Source organism: Scyliorhinus canicula, chromosome 7 (genome assembly GCF_902713615.1).
Source record: "Scyliorhinus canicula chromosome 7, sScyCan1.1, whole genome shotgun sequence".
In the NCBI taxonomy this organism is placed as follows: domain Eukaryota; kingdom Metazoa; phylum Chordata; class Chondrichthyes; order Carcharhiniformes; family Scyliorhinidae; genus Scyliorhinus; species Scyliorhinus canicula.
In genome coordinates, this window is record NC_052152.1 from 50,300,546 (window position 1) to 50,315,873 (window position 15,328).

Here is a 15,328-nt window from a genome sequence, read left to right on the forward strand (position 1 = left end):
CCCCCCCCCCCCCCCCCAAAACAACCGGCTCATCCTCAACCTCGCCTGGTACGACCTGTGCATCATCTTTAACTGTTTTAACCCCAGCCTTGCACATGAGGTTGAGGCATTAATGCTCTGCAACACCTCGCACCATAACCCCTCCTCCAGGGTCACCCCCAGTTCCTCCCATTTGGTCTTAACCCCTCCAGTGACGCCATATCCTCCTCCAAAATCTTCCCAGAAATTGCTGAGACGACCCTATGTCCTCCAGCAACGAGGAGGGAGTTGTCACCGGAAACGTCCGGAAAACCAGCATTAGCTTCGGCCCATCACTAACTTAAAATGTTGCTGAAATTGCCTCCATATCTTCAGCGCGACTATTGCCATTGGACTACCTGAGTATTTCCTTGGGGCAAATTGCCATTGCCAGTGCCTGCAACCCCTACAGGAGCCTGCTTCCTCCCTCGCCCACATCACCACCAGCTCCCTATCCCAACCCCGCACCTTCTCACCGTTCGCCACCCATTAGTACTAAATCAGATTTGGAAGATCCGAACTCCCTGACTGTCACGTTCTCTGAAGCACCATTTTCCGAATCCTCACCACCTTATCCGTCCATACAAACAACAAAATCAACTGTTCCACCACCTGTAAGCTGGAATAAAAATGAAAACCGCAGCAAGATATTCATCTTTACTGCCTGCACCTGGGCTGCCAATGATAGGGGAGACTGCCCCACCTTGACAAATCCTGACCCTACCCCACCAGGCTCAGAAAATTCAATTAGCGGAACTGAGCAAGTCCCGAGTTACCTCCACCCTCAGGTACCTGAAATGAGAAGTCGCCACACAAAATGGCAACCCCCCTCCCCCAGCCAGCTCCCGCCCCCTGGAGAGGAAGCACACGGTCTTCTCCAAATTCAATTTGTATCCTCAAATAGCCCCAATATAGTCAGAAATCTTAACTGCCCATTTTTGAATTTTGCTTTAGCATATAAGAATGGTAAAATGCCCTACACCGTTCGCAATTCTGCAGCAGCTATGTTACTACTTGTAGCTCTCATCTAATGTACCCATTGTTCTTGTTTACTGGCCATGTCTGCAGTTCACTCTGCTAGTTCAGTGTTCAAGTAATGGTGGTTAAACATCTGGAGCATCTACCTTTCCTGACAACCAAAGACCAAGTTGAGGTAAAACAACTTAAGTGTGCCACTCTCCTACTCCTACGCTTAAATTGTTTAACCAGTTTCTGTGTGGATTTACTGCAACCATAATCCCAGCAAATTATTAAGAATTTAATCTTTTCCTATTTCCATTCATCACTTGCTTACAGGTCAATATTTGAATGTTTTCATTTCTTTTGCCTGTCCCTCCTGGACTCTATCTTAGCCTCTAGCTTGCCACAGGCATCTATTACCGGCTCCTGCAACTGTCTGGATTATACTTCTCAACAGCTTAATTTCTCTGTCTTCTTTGGATTTGCTATAATGACTCCACTTTTCACACTCAAACCTTAGCTAGAGTTTTTTTCCCCCACACTGGTCGATGAGATCCATGAGCATTTTAATAGAGAACAATACTAATATTTGCTAATCACTCCAAATTTGGACACCTGTTCTCACGCCCATTTTCTCAGCAGGAGGGGACTGGTTATCCCCTGCAACCACCTGCTTTACCAGGCTCTGCTACCCACAATGATTTCATTGCCAATCTCTTGCTTCAATTTTCCCCTCCACCTTCTTGAAAGATTGTACCAGCCCAGGATGCATTCTTTTACATTTCCATTGTCCTCACTTCTAGAGAGACATTTCCTGTTCAAGTGCAAAAGATGCCATCTGGTCATTCACCTCTTTCCATATCACTTCAGGCCATGGACACTCACTTGCATGATCTTGTTCTAGTCTTGGATTTGCTTGATATCCAAGTCGAATCCCAGTAATTTATTAAGAATTTAATCTCAAGAATTTCCTATTTCCATCATCCCTTATTACAGGTTAATATTTGAATGTTGTCTGAATAATTTAGACTTTGTTGAATTCCACCATTCTTTCTGAAAATAGGACTCTACATTTCCTGTAGCTGACCACTTCAATGCCATATCCCTGCCTATTCAACCAGATTTGATACAAGCATCAGGAAAAGTATCTAATTTTTCTGGGCACTCTGTAATCCCCTGGTTTCAGTACACCCCACGGTTTCCTTTACCATAGAGATGTTAGTGATGGCAGGCTAGGCAGGTTGACCTTTCAAATGCAGATTCTTCATTGCTGAGAATAGGAAGGGTGTGAAATGTTTCTGCAGGGGGTTATTTCTCCCTCTTGAGAATTACTGGACTGGTTCTGTTTTGCTGGCTTTTTCTGTTATAATGTTAGCAAGCACTTTCCAGGAGACTGAAGCAAGCACTTTCCAGGAGACTCATCCGGAGTGAGACTCGTACAGAGTGGAGGATTGAAATTTGGTAATTTGGTGCAGTGAGGTAAATCAGCAAAGGTAAGTGGAAAATCTAATTCTGCTGTTTTTCAGTTAAAAGTGTAGTGTGGAGCTTAGTGTCTGATTGGTTGAAGCTGCCCCCACCCTAATTGCTGAGAGGCAGTTATCTGGCAATCACTTGAGGCCTGTTTAGGGGCACATTGTATTCTTCTCTTTGAAGTTAAGGTATTTTTTTGAGTCATCGGTTAGCTGAGGTCTGTATAAAAGACAGAGAGACTGCGCACAAAGTAAGCAAGCACTTTCCAGGAGACTCATCCGGAGTGAGACTCGTACAGAGTGGAGGATTGAAATTTGGTAATTTGGTGCAGTGAGGTAATTTGGTGCAGTGAGGTAATTCGGTGCAGAGTGTGAGGAGGTGCTCTTTAACCCTGGTAAGTGACTGGTAAGTAGTCTCTCTTTTTCTTTTTCTTTTCATTGTCTAATTTACTTATTTTTATTTTGAAATTGTAGTTGTTTAAGTTTACCAAGGGTTTAAGACATGGCAGGAGATCCCAGACCCGTGTCATGCTCCTCGTGTGCGATGTGGGAGCTCAGGGACACGTCCACTGTCCCTGGCTCCTTCACGTGCAAGAAGTGTGTTCAGTTGCAGCTCTTGTTAGACCGCTTGACGGCTCTGGAGCTGCGGATGGACTCACTTTGGAGCATCCGCGATGCTGAGGAGGTCGTGGATAGCACGTTTAGCGAGTTGGTCACACCGCAGGTGAAGGTTACTGAGGGAGATAGAAAATGGGTGACCAAAAGAAAGAGCAAGAGTAGGAAGGCAGTGCAGGTGTCCCCTGCGGTCATCTCCCTGCAAAACAGATATACCGCTTTGGATACTGTTGAGGGAGATGGCTCACCAGGGGAAGGCAGCAGCAGCCAGGTTCATGGCACCGTGGCTGGCTCTGCTGCACAGCAGGGCAGGAAGAAAAATGGCAGGGCTATAGTGATAGGGGACTCGATCGTAAGGGGAATAGACAGGCGGTTCTGTGGACGCAATCGAGACTCCAGGATGGTATGTTGCCTCCCTGGTGCAAGGGTCAAGGATGTCTCGGAGCGGCTGCAGGACATTCTAGGGGGGGAGGGTGAACAGCCAGCTGTCGTGGTGCACATAGGCACCAACGATATAGGTAAAAAACGGGATGAGGTCCTACAAGCGGAATTTAGGGAGTTAGGAGTTAAACTAAAAAGTAGGACCTCAAAGGTAATAATCTCAGGATTGCTACCAGTGCCACGAGCTAGTCAGAGTAGGAATGTCAGGATAGATAGGATGAATGCGTGGCTCGAGAGATGGTGCAAGAGGGAGGGATTCAAATTCCTGGGGCATTGGGACCGGTTCTGGGGGAGGTGGGACCAGTACAAACCGGACGGTCTGCACTTGGGCAGGACTGGAACCGATGTCCTAGGGGGGGTGTTTTCTAGAGCTGTTGGGGAGGGTTTAAACTAATGTGGCAGGGGGGTGGGAACCAATGCTGGAAGTTGGAAGGTAGTAAAACAGGGACAGAAACAAAAGGAAGTAAGGGGAAAAGTGCAAGGCAGAGAAGACATAGTCAGAAATCCATAAGGGCGACAGTACAAGGTACAGTGACTGAGGGGAGCACAGTGAATAGGCCCAGTAATAACAAAAGGAATAAAACTGGAGATGTTAAGATTCAAAACAGAGGTAAAAAAACCAGCATAAGTGTACTTTACCTGAATGCTCGTAGTATTCGGAATAAAGTAAATGAGTTGGTGGCACAAATCATCGTGAAGGACTATGATTTAGTGGCCATTACTGAAACATGGTTAAAGGATGGTCACGACTGGGAGTTAAATATCCGAGGGTATCAAACTATTCGGAAGGACAGAGTGGATGGTAAGGGAGGTGGTGTTGCTCTGTTATTTAAGGATGACATCCGGGCAATAGTAAGGGATGACATCGGTGCTATGGAGGATAAGGTTGAATCCATTTGGGTGGAAATCAGGAATAGTAAGGCAAAAAAGTCACTGATAGGAGTAGTCTATCGGCCACCAAATAGTAACGAGATGGTGGGGCAGGCAATAAACAAAGAAATAACTGATGCATGTAGAAATGGTACAGCAGTTATCATGGGGGATTTTAATCTACATGTCGATTGGTTTAACCAGGTCGGTCAAGGCAACCGTGAGGAGGAGTTTATAGAATGTATCCGCGATAGTTTCCTAGAACAGTATGTAATGGAACCTACGAGGGAACAAGCGGTCCTAGATCTTGTCCTGTGTAATGAGACAGGATTGATTCATGATCTCATAGTTAGGGATCCTCTCGGAAGGAGCGATCACAATATGGTGGAATTTAAAATACAGATGGAGGGTGAGAAAGTAAAATCAAATACTAGTGTTTTGTGTTTAAACAAAGGAGATTACAAGGGGATGAGAGAAGAACTAGCTAAGGTAGACTGGGAGCTAAGACTTTATGGTGGAACAGTGGAGAACCTTCCAAGCGATTTTTCACAGTGCTCAGCAAAGGTTTATACCAACAAAAAGGAAGGACGGAAGAAAGAGGGAAAATCAACCGTGGATATCTAAGGAAATAAGGGAGAGTATCAAATTGAAGGAAAAAGCATATAAAGTGGCAAAGATTGCTGGGAGATTAGAGGACTGGGAAATCTTTAGGGGGCAACAGAAAGCTACTAAAAAAGCTATAAAGAAGAGTAAGATAGAGTATGAGAGTAAACTTGCTCAGAATATAAAAACAGACAGTAAAAGTTTTTACAAATATATAAGACAAAAAAGAGTGGCTAAGGTAAATATTGGTCCTTTAGAGGATGAGAAGGGAGTTTTAATAATGGGAAATGAGGAAATGGCTGAGGAACTGAACAGGTTTTTTGGGTCGGTCTTCACAGTGGAAGACACAAATAACATGCCAGTGACTGATAGAAATGAGGCTATGACAGGTGAGGACCTTGAGACGATTGTTATCACTAAGGAGGGAGTGATGGGCAAGCTAATGGGGCTAAAGGTAGACAAGTCTCCTGGCCCTGATGGAATGCATCCCAGAGTGCTAAAAGAGATGGCTAGGGAAATTGCAGATGCACTAGTGATAATTTACCGAAATTCACTAGACTCTGGGGTGGTCCCGGTGGATTGGAAATTAGCAAACGTGACGCCACTGTTTAAAAATGGAGGTAGGCAGAACGCAGGAAATTATAGGCCAGTGAGTTTAACTTCGGTAATAGGGAAGATGCTGGAATCTATCATCAAGGAAGAAATTGCGAGGCATCTGGATAGAAATTGTCCCATTGGGCAGACGCAGCATGGGTTCGTAAAAGGCAGGTCGTGCCTAACTAATTTAGTGGAATTTTTTGAGGACATTACCAGTGCAGTAGATAACGGGGAGCCGATGGATGTGGTATATCTGGATTTCCAGAAAGCCTTTGACAAGGTGCCACACAAAAGGTTGCTGCATAAGATAAAGATACATGGCATTAAGGGTAAAGTAGTAGCATGGATAGAGGATTGGTTAATTAATAGAAAGCAAAGAGTTGGGATAAATGGGTGTTTCTCTGGTTGGCAATCAGTAGCTAGTGGTGTCCCTCAGGGATCCGTGTTGGGCCCACAATTGTTCACAATTTACATTGATGATTTGGAATTGGGGACCAAGGGCAATGTGTCCAAGTTTGCAGATGACACTAAGATGAGTGGTAAAGCGAAAAGTGCAGAGGATACTGGAAGTCTGCAGAGGGATTTGGATAGGTTAAGTGAATGGGCTCGGGTCTGGCAGATGGAATACAATGTTGACAAATGTGAGGTTATCCATTTTGGTAGGAATAACAGCAAACGGGATTATTATTTAAACGATAAAATATTAAAGCATGCCGCTGTTCAGAGAGACTTGGGTGTGCTAGTGCATGAGTCACAGAAGGTTGGTTTACAAGTGCAGCAGGTGATTAAGAAGGCAAATGGAATTTTGTCCTTCATTGCTAGAGGGATGGAGTTTAAGACTAGGGAGGTTATGTTGCAATTGTATAAGGTGTTAGTGCGGCCACACCTGGAGTATTGTGTTCAGTTTTGGTCTCCTTACTTGAGAAAGGACGTACTGGCGCTGGAGGGTGTGCAGAGGAGATTCACTAGGTTAATCCCAGAGCTGAAGGGGTTGGATTATGAGGAGAGGTTGAGTAGACTGGGACTGTACTCGTTGGAATTTAGAAGGATGAGGGGGGATCTTATAGAAACATTTAAAATTATGAAGGGAATAGATAGGATAGATGCGGGCAGGTTGTTTCCACTGGCGGGTGACAGCAGAACTAGGGGGCATAGCCTCAAAATATGGGGAAGTAGATTTAGAACTGAGTTTAGGAGGAACTTCTTCACCCAAAGGGTTGTGAATCTATGGAATTCCTTGCCCAGTGAAGCAGTTGAGGCTCCTTCATTACATGTTTTTAAGGTAAAGATAGATAGTTTTTTGAAGAATAAAGGGATTAAGGGTTATGGTGTTCGGGCCGGAAAGTGGAGCTGAGTCCACAAAAGATCAGCCATGATCTCATTGAATGGCGGAGCAGGCTCGAGGGGCCAGATGGCCTACTCCTGCTCCTAGTTCTTATGTTCTTATGTTAGGGGCTGCCTTTTTTTTTCATATTTTTCCTTCTTTCAGTCTTGTGTGTGTGTGTATCTTTGTCTCTTCACTTCTGGCTCCTTGGTAGCACTCTTGACTCAGAGTCACATGGTTCTGGCTGCAAGTCCCACTCCAGGGTCTGAACACGAAAATCAGACTGATGTTCCAGTTCAATACTGAAGCAACACTGCACTGTCAGAGGGGTCGTCTTTCTGTTGAGATGTTAAGTCGCGGCCCCATCTGCCAATTTGAGTGGATGACAAAGATCCCACGGCACAATTTTGTGCAGGAGAGGTAACTTTGGTGTTCTGGCTAATATTTATCCGTCAATCAACCTGACAAACTGATTATCTGGTGATTATCAAAGTGCTGTTTATGGGAGTTTGCTGGGTGCAATTTGGCTGCCATATTTCTCGCATTACAGTACTTCAAATGTACTTTATTGGCTGTCAGCGCTTTAAGATGTCTGGTGATTGTGAAAGATTCTGTATAAATAAATGCAGGGTATTTTTTTCTCTCTTCAATATGGTCATCTGCATATGACCAATATTATATGTAATTTATCTTTGTATGCAACCTTTTTGTTGCACTTAAGTAAAACTAAAATCATCAAACTAAATTTTACCCACTCTCTATTTATTTCAGTTCCCTGTGGTCTCTATAATGTTTCTAAATTCTCTACATACACCAGGCTAACCTGACACCAAATAAGATGGACTTTTGTAGTAAAACATGCTGGTATTGTGATAATGCATGAGTTGAATCTAGATCAGTGCTTTTATTCTGAAAAGCATTGATGGATGGAAAATCATTGGCCTTAGGAAATCTGGTAGTGCTGTTTTGTGCTGTTGTCAGTACACTTGTGTGTTGAGGGCAGATGGTATTGCTTCGCCATAAAAGCAGTGTTAGACAAGTTGTTGTTGAATTGAAAAGACTAGATGAAGGTATATATTCGGATTTATTAATTTTAAATAATGAGATTTTCTGCTGACTTCTTGGGAGGTGCACTGACAATTTGACTACATTTCCAAGGTCCCTTTGCTCCATCTTAGATGCATTCATGTTCTTTATTCAGTTTGTTATCACAGAATTGCATCTGCCCAATCTGTTTATCTGTGGTCTTCTGTACTCTTTCAGAGTTAGTCGCAATCTGCCAACCCAAACACTTCCAGATTTGGAGTGATTAGCAAATATTAATATTGCTCTCATATTAAAATGTCCTAATGATTTACATATGCATTAGTTTATAACTCAAGACTGAGTGCAAATTCTTGCAAAATACCACTGCATATTTTTCTATTCTGAGAAAGTTCCCTTATTTCCTTTCCTTCAATCATCTCTCTATCCATGAGCAGACGTTTCATAAACTGCAACAAAACTTGTATTTATTTACTGCCTTTAACTTGGAAGTAATCCCAAGGTGTTACAGTATGTGTTTGTGTTGAATCCATTCTCGTCAACAGAACTTTGCAATAAGGCAGTTTAATTCATTCAAGATTCAACTGATAAACAGATTTATTTATCATCGCAGTGGTTAACACTACTGCCTCAGGGCAGTATGTGGTGCAATGGTTAGCACTGGAGCTGCGGCGCTGAAGACCCGGGTTCAAATCCCGACTCTGGGTCACTGTCCGTGTGGGATTTGCACATTCTCCCCATGTCTGCATGGGTTTCACCCCCACAAGCCAAAGATGTGCAGGTTAGTGGATTGGTCACGTTAAATTGCCCCTTAACTGGAGAAAAAATAATTAGGTACTCTAAATTTATAGAAAATAAACACTGTTGCCTCATAGGGCACAAAGTGTTCCAGTGGTTAGCACTGCTTCTTCACTGCACCAAAGTCCCAGGTTCAATTCCAGCTCGGGGTCATTGTCCGTGTGGAGTTTGCATATTCTTCCCGTGTTTGCGTGGGTTTCGCCCCCATAACCCAAAGATGTGATGGATAGGTGGATTGGCCACACAGAATTGCCACTTAATTGGGAAAAATGAATTGGGATACTCTAAATTTATTTTTAAAAAACACTTCTGCCTCATGACACCGAGGACCAGGGTTGGCTCCTGGGTCACGGTTCATTTTGAGTTTGCACGTTCTCCCCGTGACTGCGTAGGCCTCACCCCCACAACCCAAAGATGTGCAGGGTAGGTGGATTGGCCACACTAAATGTCCCCTTAATTGGAAGCATTTTAATAAAGTTTTGTTTATCAAAATATATCTGAATTAAATATTGCAATAAAATTCTAGCAACTTGTTCTACAAATGTAACCCTCAGTCATTTCTGATTATTCCTGGTTTTTCAAATGAGTTCATGCAGTTACTTGTTCACAGTCTGCAGTTAAATAACCCTTTCCACCTGAACCACCCAGGAATTTGGCGCTGAATGAAAATGGAAGAGTGATGTTTTTAACTGTCATTTGAAGGGAGTGAGGAAAGTTTAGTACCTGAAGACACTGTGCCTCTGCCTTGGTGCTCTTTGATATCCCCCTTCCCCTCATTGATCATCATCATCCTAGATCATAGAATGTACAGTCCAGAAGGAGGCCACTTGGCCCATCGAGTCCCCACTGGCCCCCAGAAAGGGCACCCTACTTCAATCCACACCTCCAATCCATCCCCATAACCCAGTAATCCCACCTAATCTTTTGAACACTTAACGGGCAATTGAGCACAGCCAATCCACCTAACCTGCACATCGTTGGACTGTGATAGGAAACTGGAGCACCCAGAGGAAACCCACACTGACACGGGGAGAAAGTGCAAACTCCACGCAGACAGTCACCCGAGGTTGGAATTGAACCCGGGACGCTGGAGCTGTGAGGCAGCAGTGCGAACCACTGCCACCCTAAATGGACGTGCCTAGATCCCATTGTCTGATATTTCACCCTTAAGCCTATCCATTCCATCCTCTTTAAAACCAACTTTCCCTCTGCTTTTGGCTCTTCTCCAAACATCTTATTTCGGTTGGAACCTATTGTCTTGTTACACGTTATGATGTGCCTTGTTTCTATAGAAAAGAAACTGGGTTAAATCCTCCGCTCCTTGCTGGAAACACAATCCGCGATCGGGCATCAGCCAGAAATCGAGGTCGGCGCTGAAGTGAGCATGAGAACCATGCTCCAGGGCCTGCTGGGGACAGCAACGCGATCCTAGCTCCGCGCTGGTGTCAACATGTAAAATCGGCATTTGCTTGTTTAAAATCATTACCAGGTTTGACACCGCATTCTCTGGCCCTCCGTGATTCTCTGCCCTCTCAGGCGGAAGTGACGCAGATACAGTTTACAACAGGTATTGAAAAGCAATGTCGGGGTGCCGTGGCTCCTGAGGGGAAAGAGAAATTTGTACAATAGTTATACACTGGGGGGGTGGGGGGGGGAAGAAAGAGCACACACCAGACAAAGGACACATGCACCGTGGCGTTTGGCATACAGCCCCTGACAGTGCAGAGGCCTCAACCGTAACAGCATCCGCTAGCCCACTCTGCAGGATCACCAGCTGTCTCCAAGTCCTGCCTGTACACCATGTTCTTGCTCCCATTGATCCTGCTCCGGTCAGGTTGTCCCACCCTGTCACACCCAATACCCACATTACACGACAGTTACGCCCCAAGCAGATGCCCAACTCCCTTACCCAACACCAACTGTAGGACCTACGGCTGCCCTATATACCCAGCAGTGAACTACATAAACGTCAATCGAAACCAAGCTATCCAGGATGCCTGGTTCACTCAGTGCTGGCATGCCCAGGTCCAGGGGATTATTGATGGGACACATGTCCTCCTATGCGCACCAGCCCACGTCGAGAAGTCCTTCCATTCCCTGAATGTGCAGTTGGTGTGACCACCAGCTGCACATAATACACGTCAGCATCCACCACCTGGCCAAACTCTTATCCTGGTGCAATCATCGGTTCCTAGCACCTTTGAAGCATTCCCTCGGAAGAGGGGTTGGCTCGTGGACGACAAGGGCTATCCGCTGCGGTCATGGCTCATACCGCCTATCCTGAAGCCCCAGATCAATGTGGAGAATCAATACAATGAACCACCCCAGATTTCTCGGCCCCTTTCGCGGACCTCACCAGCATCGCCACAGGGAGATGGCCTTGGGTTGGCAGTCTCAGCGGGTCTTGTCCATGGCATGGAGCATGATGACAACCCGCTGTGAGCTGAGCTGTGGTGCTGCTCACCATTTGACAAAGCCTGACTCCTGCCTTCGGAATCACATTCCACTGTCTGCCTGGGTCACCCCTGCATGTGTGCAGGCCATCTTGACAGCACATCAGATGTGAAGGCAATTGGCTGCGTTTCTCACCCTGTGACCTGAGGCACATTTAATGGCCGCCCTCCGGAGGTCTAGGGCCTGGATATGCTCAGCTGACTGGTGACTAGGTGTCACCTTGTTCGTAGAATTCCTGCAGAGCAGAAAGAGGCCATTTGGCCCATCGCGTCTGCACCAACCCTCTGAAAAAGCATCCTGCCCAGGCACAATTCCACACCCTATCCTCGTAACCCCACCTATGGGGAATTTAGCATAGCCAAACCACTTAACCTGCTCACCTTTGGACTGTGGGAGGAAATCGGAGCACCCAGAGGAAACCCACGTAGACACGGGGAGAAAGTGGAAACTCCACAAAGTCACCCGAGGCCGGAATTGAGCCCAGGTCCCTGGAGCTGAGGCAACAATGCTTACCACTATGCCACCGTGCTGTCCCTCAGCGTTGCTTTCAACTTAGCATTGGAAAAGCTGAAGTTATCTTTATTGGCCTCCACAAACATGTTTCCTTGCCAGTGCTTTTATATTTCCACCCTTCCCCAGCCCTCCAAACAAAAAAACCAGATAGATTATATCTTGGCATCCTGTTCAGATCCATCCCATAGCCCCTTCTCACAAAGACTTCTTTGTATGACCGCGTTTCTCCTTCCCACAGCCCCAACTCCATTTGCACATGCATAAATTGTAGATCTTTGTCTACAAATTCCTCCATAAATAGTTCACACTTATTCTCGCTCTCCTACAATGTTAACTCTGGAGTCACTTAACAACCTATCTTTTATCCCCCCGCTTGCCTCAACCCCCAACTCCATTTGCACATGTGTAAATTGTAGATATTTGTCTATAAGTTATCCATAAATAATTCACACTCATTCTCATTCCTACAATGTTAGCTCTGGAGTCACTTAACAACCTATCTTTTATCCCCATCTCTTGCTTCCATGCCAGCACATGAAACACATGGGGTCAGGTTCAACATGTACATTGCTGACAAGTCACTCTACTAATCCTGACCCTTCCATTGCCTCTGTGATGCCATTTAGTCCTAGGTGAGTTGCAGTTTCCATTAGTTAAACATTCTGAAGGCCACAGCCTTCATCTTTGACCCTGAGATGCATTTTGTAGCCACTCCTTTGGTTCTATTCCTCTCCTCAACCACTATGCTGAACCAGATTATTTACAAGCTTTGCGCTCTACGTAACTAGAACTGAGATTCTTCACTGTCTATGTGGAGTTTGCACATTCTCCGCGTGGCTGCGTGAATATCATCCCCGCAACACTAAGATGAGTCGTAAAGCAAAAAGTGCAGAGGATACCTGAAGTCTGCAGAGAGATTTGGATAGGTTAAATGAATGGGCTAGGGTCTGGCAGATGGAATACAATGTTGACAAATGTGAGGTTATCCATTTTGGTAGGAATAGCAGCAAAAGGGATTATTATTTAAATGATAAAATATTAAAACGTGCTGCTCTGCAGAGAGACCTGGGCGTGCTAGTGCATGAGTCGCAAAAAGTTGGTTTACAGGTGCAATAGCTAATTAAGAATGCAAATGGAGTTTTGTCCTTCATTACTAGAGGGATGGAATTTAAGACTAGGGAGGTTATGCTGCAATTGTACAAGGTGTTAGTGAGGCCACACCTGGAGTATTGTGTTCAGTTTTGGTCTCCTTACCTGAGAAAGGACGTACTGACGCTGGAGGGTGTGCAGAGGAGATTCACTAGGTTAATCCCAGAGTTGAAGGGGTTGGATTACGAGGAGAGGTTGAGTCGACTGGGACTTGTTGGAATTTAGAAGGATACGGGGGGGGGGTCTTATAGAAACATATAAAATTATGAAGAATAGATGTGGGCAGGTTGTTTCGACTGGTGGGTGAAAGCAGAACTAGGGGGCATTGCCTCAAAATAAGGAGAAGTAGATTTAGGACTGAGCTTAGGAGGAACTTTTTCACCCAAAGGGTTGTGAATCTATGGAATTCCTTGCCCAGTGAAGCAGTTGGGGCTCCTTCATTAAATGTTTTTAACATAAAGATAGTTTTTTGAAGGATAAAGGGTTATGGTGTTCGGGCCGGAAAGTGGAGCTGAGTCCACAAAAGATCAGCCATGATCTCATTGAATGGCGGAGCAGGCTTGAGGGACCAGATGGTCTACTCCTGCTCCTAGTTCTTATGTGCAGGCTAGGTGGATTGGCCAAACTGAATTGCCCCTTAATTGGACAAAAAAAATTGGGTACTCTATATTTATTTTTTTTAAAACTAGAACTGAGATTCTGAACCCTTACACTGTCATCACAACGGCTAGGTACTTCCATCTTTGCAATCCAGCCTGTCTTTGTTACCGCCTCAGCTCATCTGCTGAATCCCATAGCCATTACTTTATATCGTCCATATGCGGCTAAAGTACTCATCCTTAGCATTCATAAATTTCAACTCATCCAAAACCTTGCTGTCCATTAGCTTGTCCTGCACTCAGCCTTGTTCAAACCCTTGCATGCAAAACTATATTAACTCCTGGCTCCCTATATGCCTCATTATGCAACCTCGTGGTTAAATCTGTAAATCTGCAATCCTACGACCTTCTGAGAACTCTGCGTTCCTCCAACTTTTGAGGCCCCCACATTCTACTTTACTCCACTTTTAGCACTGTATCTTTGGCTGTCTAGGGCTTGTCTGGAATTTGTTCCCTAAATTCATCTTCTACCTCTTCCTTCAACAGCCTCTGTAAAACATATGTCTTTGACCAAGGTTTCAATCCCCTGTTATTATATGCTTCTTGGCTTGGTGCAGTTGTCTGATTACATGTTTGTGAAGTACCTTCCTTTCTATGTTAAAAGTGCCAACTAAATCGAAGTTGTTGTTGTACCCCTCCAATAATCCACATTCCAAATATCTCAGATATTATGTTCCTCTTACCTTGGACTTTTAAGCTTCCACAACTTTATTTGCACTGTGCTGGTCAGTGAACCTTTAATTGCCTGGGTGTACTCTGGATTTGTATCCCTAAACACTTCTACCCTCCCTCAAAAGCTTTCTCAATGATCATCTCTTCAGTAAGCTTTTGGTCACTCTCAATCTCTCCTTTCCTGGTTCAGCAAAGGTTTTCTTTATACCTTGAGTTTTTTTTTTACGTTAAAGGTTCTATATAAATAAAAGTTGTTTGAAATCTTGTGCTCTATTCGGGCATTTTAATTTTCTCATATCAAGTGACGAGATGTCGCTGAATTTGTCACAGTTTAGACATGCTGAATTACCTCGCGTGCATGTATTTGAATGCACTATAACCATATCTTGTGATAAGGATATGTCCAATTGTTAATATTGTGTGTTTCTTTTAGGAAGGGGGATGTGGTCTTGCTAAGCTGCACAGCCATTGTGAACACGAGTAATGAAATGCTGTCTGACAAAAACGCTATTAGTGAAGGTATTCACTTGCATGCAGGACCAGAACTCCGCGATGAATTACAGAAATTGAAAGGTAAGATCTATAAGATATTCTCCACATCCAACTAAGATGCAGCTGCAAAGGGGTTAATAAGACCCAGAATTAAAGGGCGGCACAGTTACCACTGCTGCCTACGGTGCTGAGGACCTGGGTTCAATCCCGGTCCTGGTTCACTGCCCGTGTGGAGTTTACACATTCTCCCCGTGTCTGCGTGGATTTCACCCCCACAACCCAAAGAAGTGCAGTGTGGGTGGATTGGCCAAGCTAAATTTCCCCTTGATTGGAAAAAAATAATTAAGTACTCTAAATTTAAAAAAAAAAAGACCCAGGATTAATCCTGAACCAGGGTACTTTGATTTAGTTGCCCGATAAGTGTATCCCATTTTTCCAGGTGACTTGCTTTTATTTCTTACCCAGCTTAGTACTCGGAATATAATTACATTTTTTCTTAGACAGTTACTTATTAATTTCATTTTTCTAATCACTTAATGAGCCCAAGACCTTGAGTGCATTATTGAGCTTTGAAACCTTATTAGATTTTTTTCATCATAATTGAGCCTCTTTTCTACCACAAAATAAAGATTTGTACAGACTCAAAACTA

At 44.4% G+C, this 15,328-nt stretch overlaps 1 protein-coding gene across 8 annotated transcripts in view; it reads left to right on the plus strand.

Annotated features, from left to right (window-relative positions):
- Positions 1–15,328, plus strand: part of gdap2 (ganglioside induced differentiation associated protein 2) — a 72,275-nt gene that overhangs the window by 6,787 nt on the left and 50,160 nt on the right. For 6 of the 8 annotated variants that reach the window (XM_038801998.1, XM_038801992.1, XM_038801993.1 and 3 more), the window contains one exon: positions 14,620–14,759. In XM_038801998.1, coding sequence (XP_038657926.1) covers positions 14,675–14,759 — 85 coding nt within the window. In that variant the 5' untranslated portion in view covers positions 14,620–14,674. Of the gene's footprint in view, positions 1–1,086; positions 1,172–14,619; positions 14,760–15,328 lie in introns of all 8 variants that reach the window. The other 2 variants (XM_038801997.1, XM_038801999.1) reach the window with 1 other exon arrangement.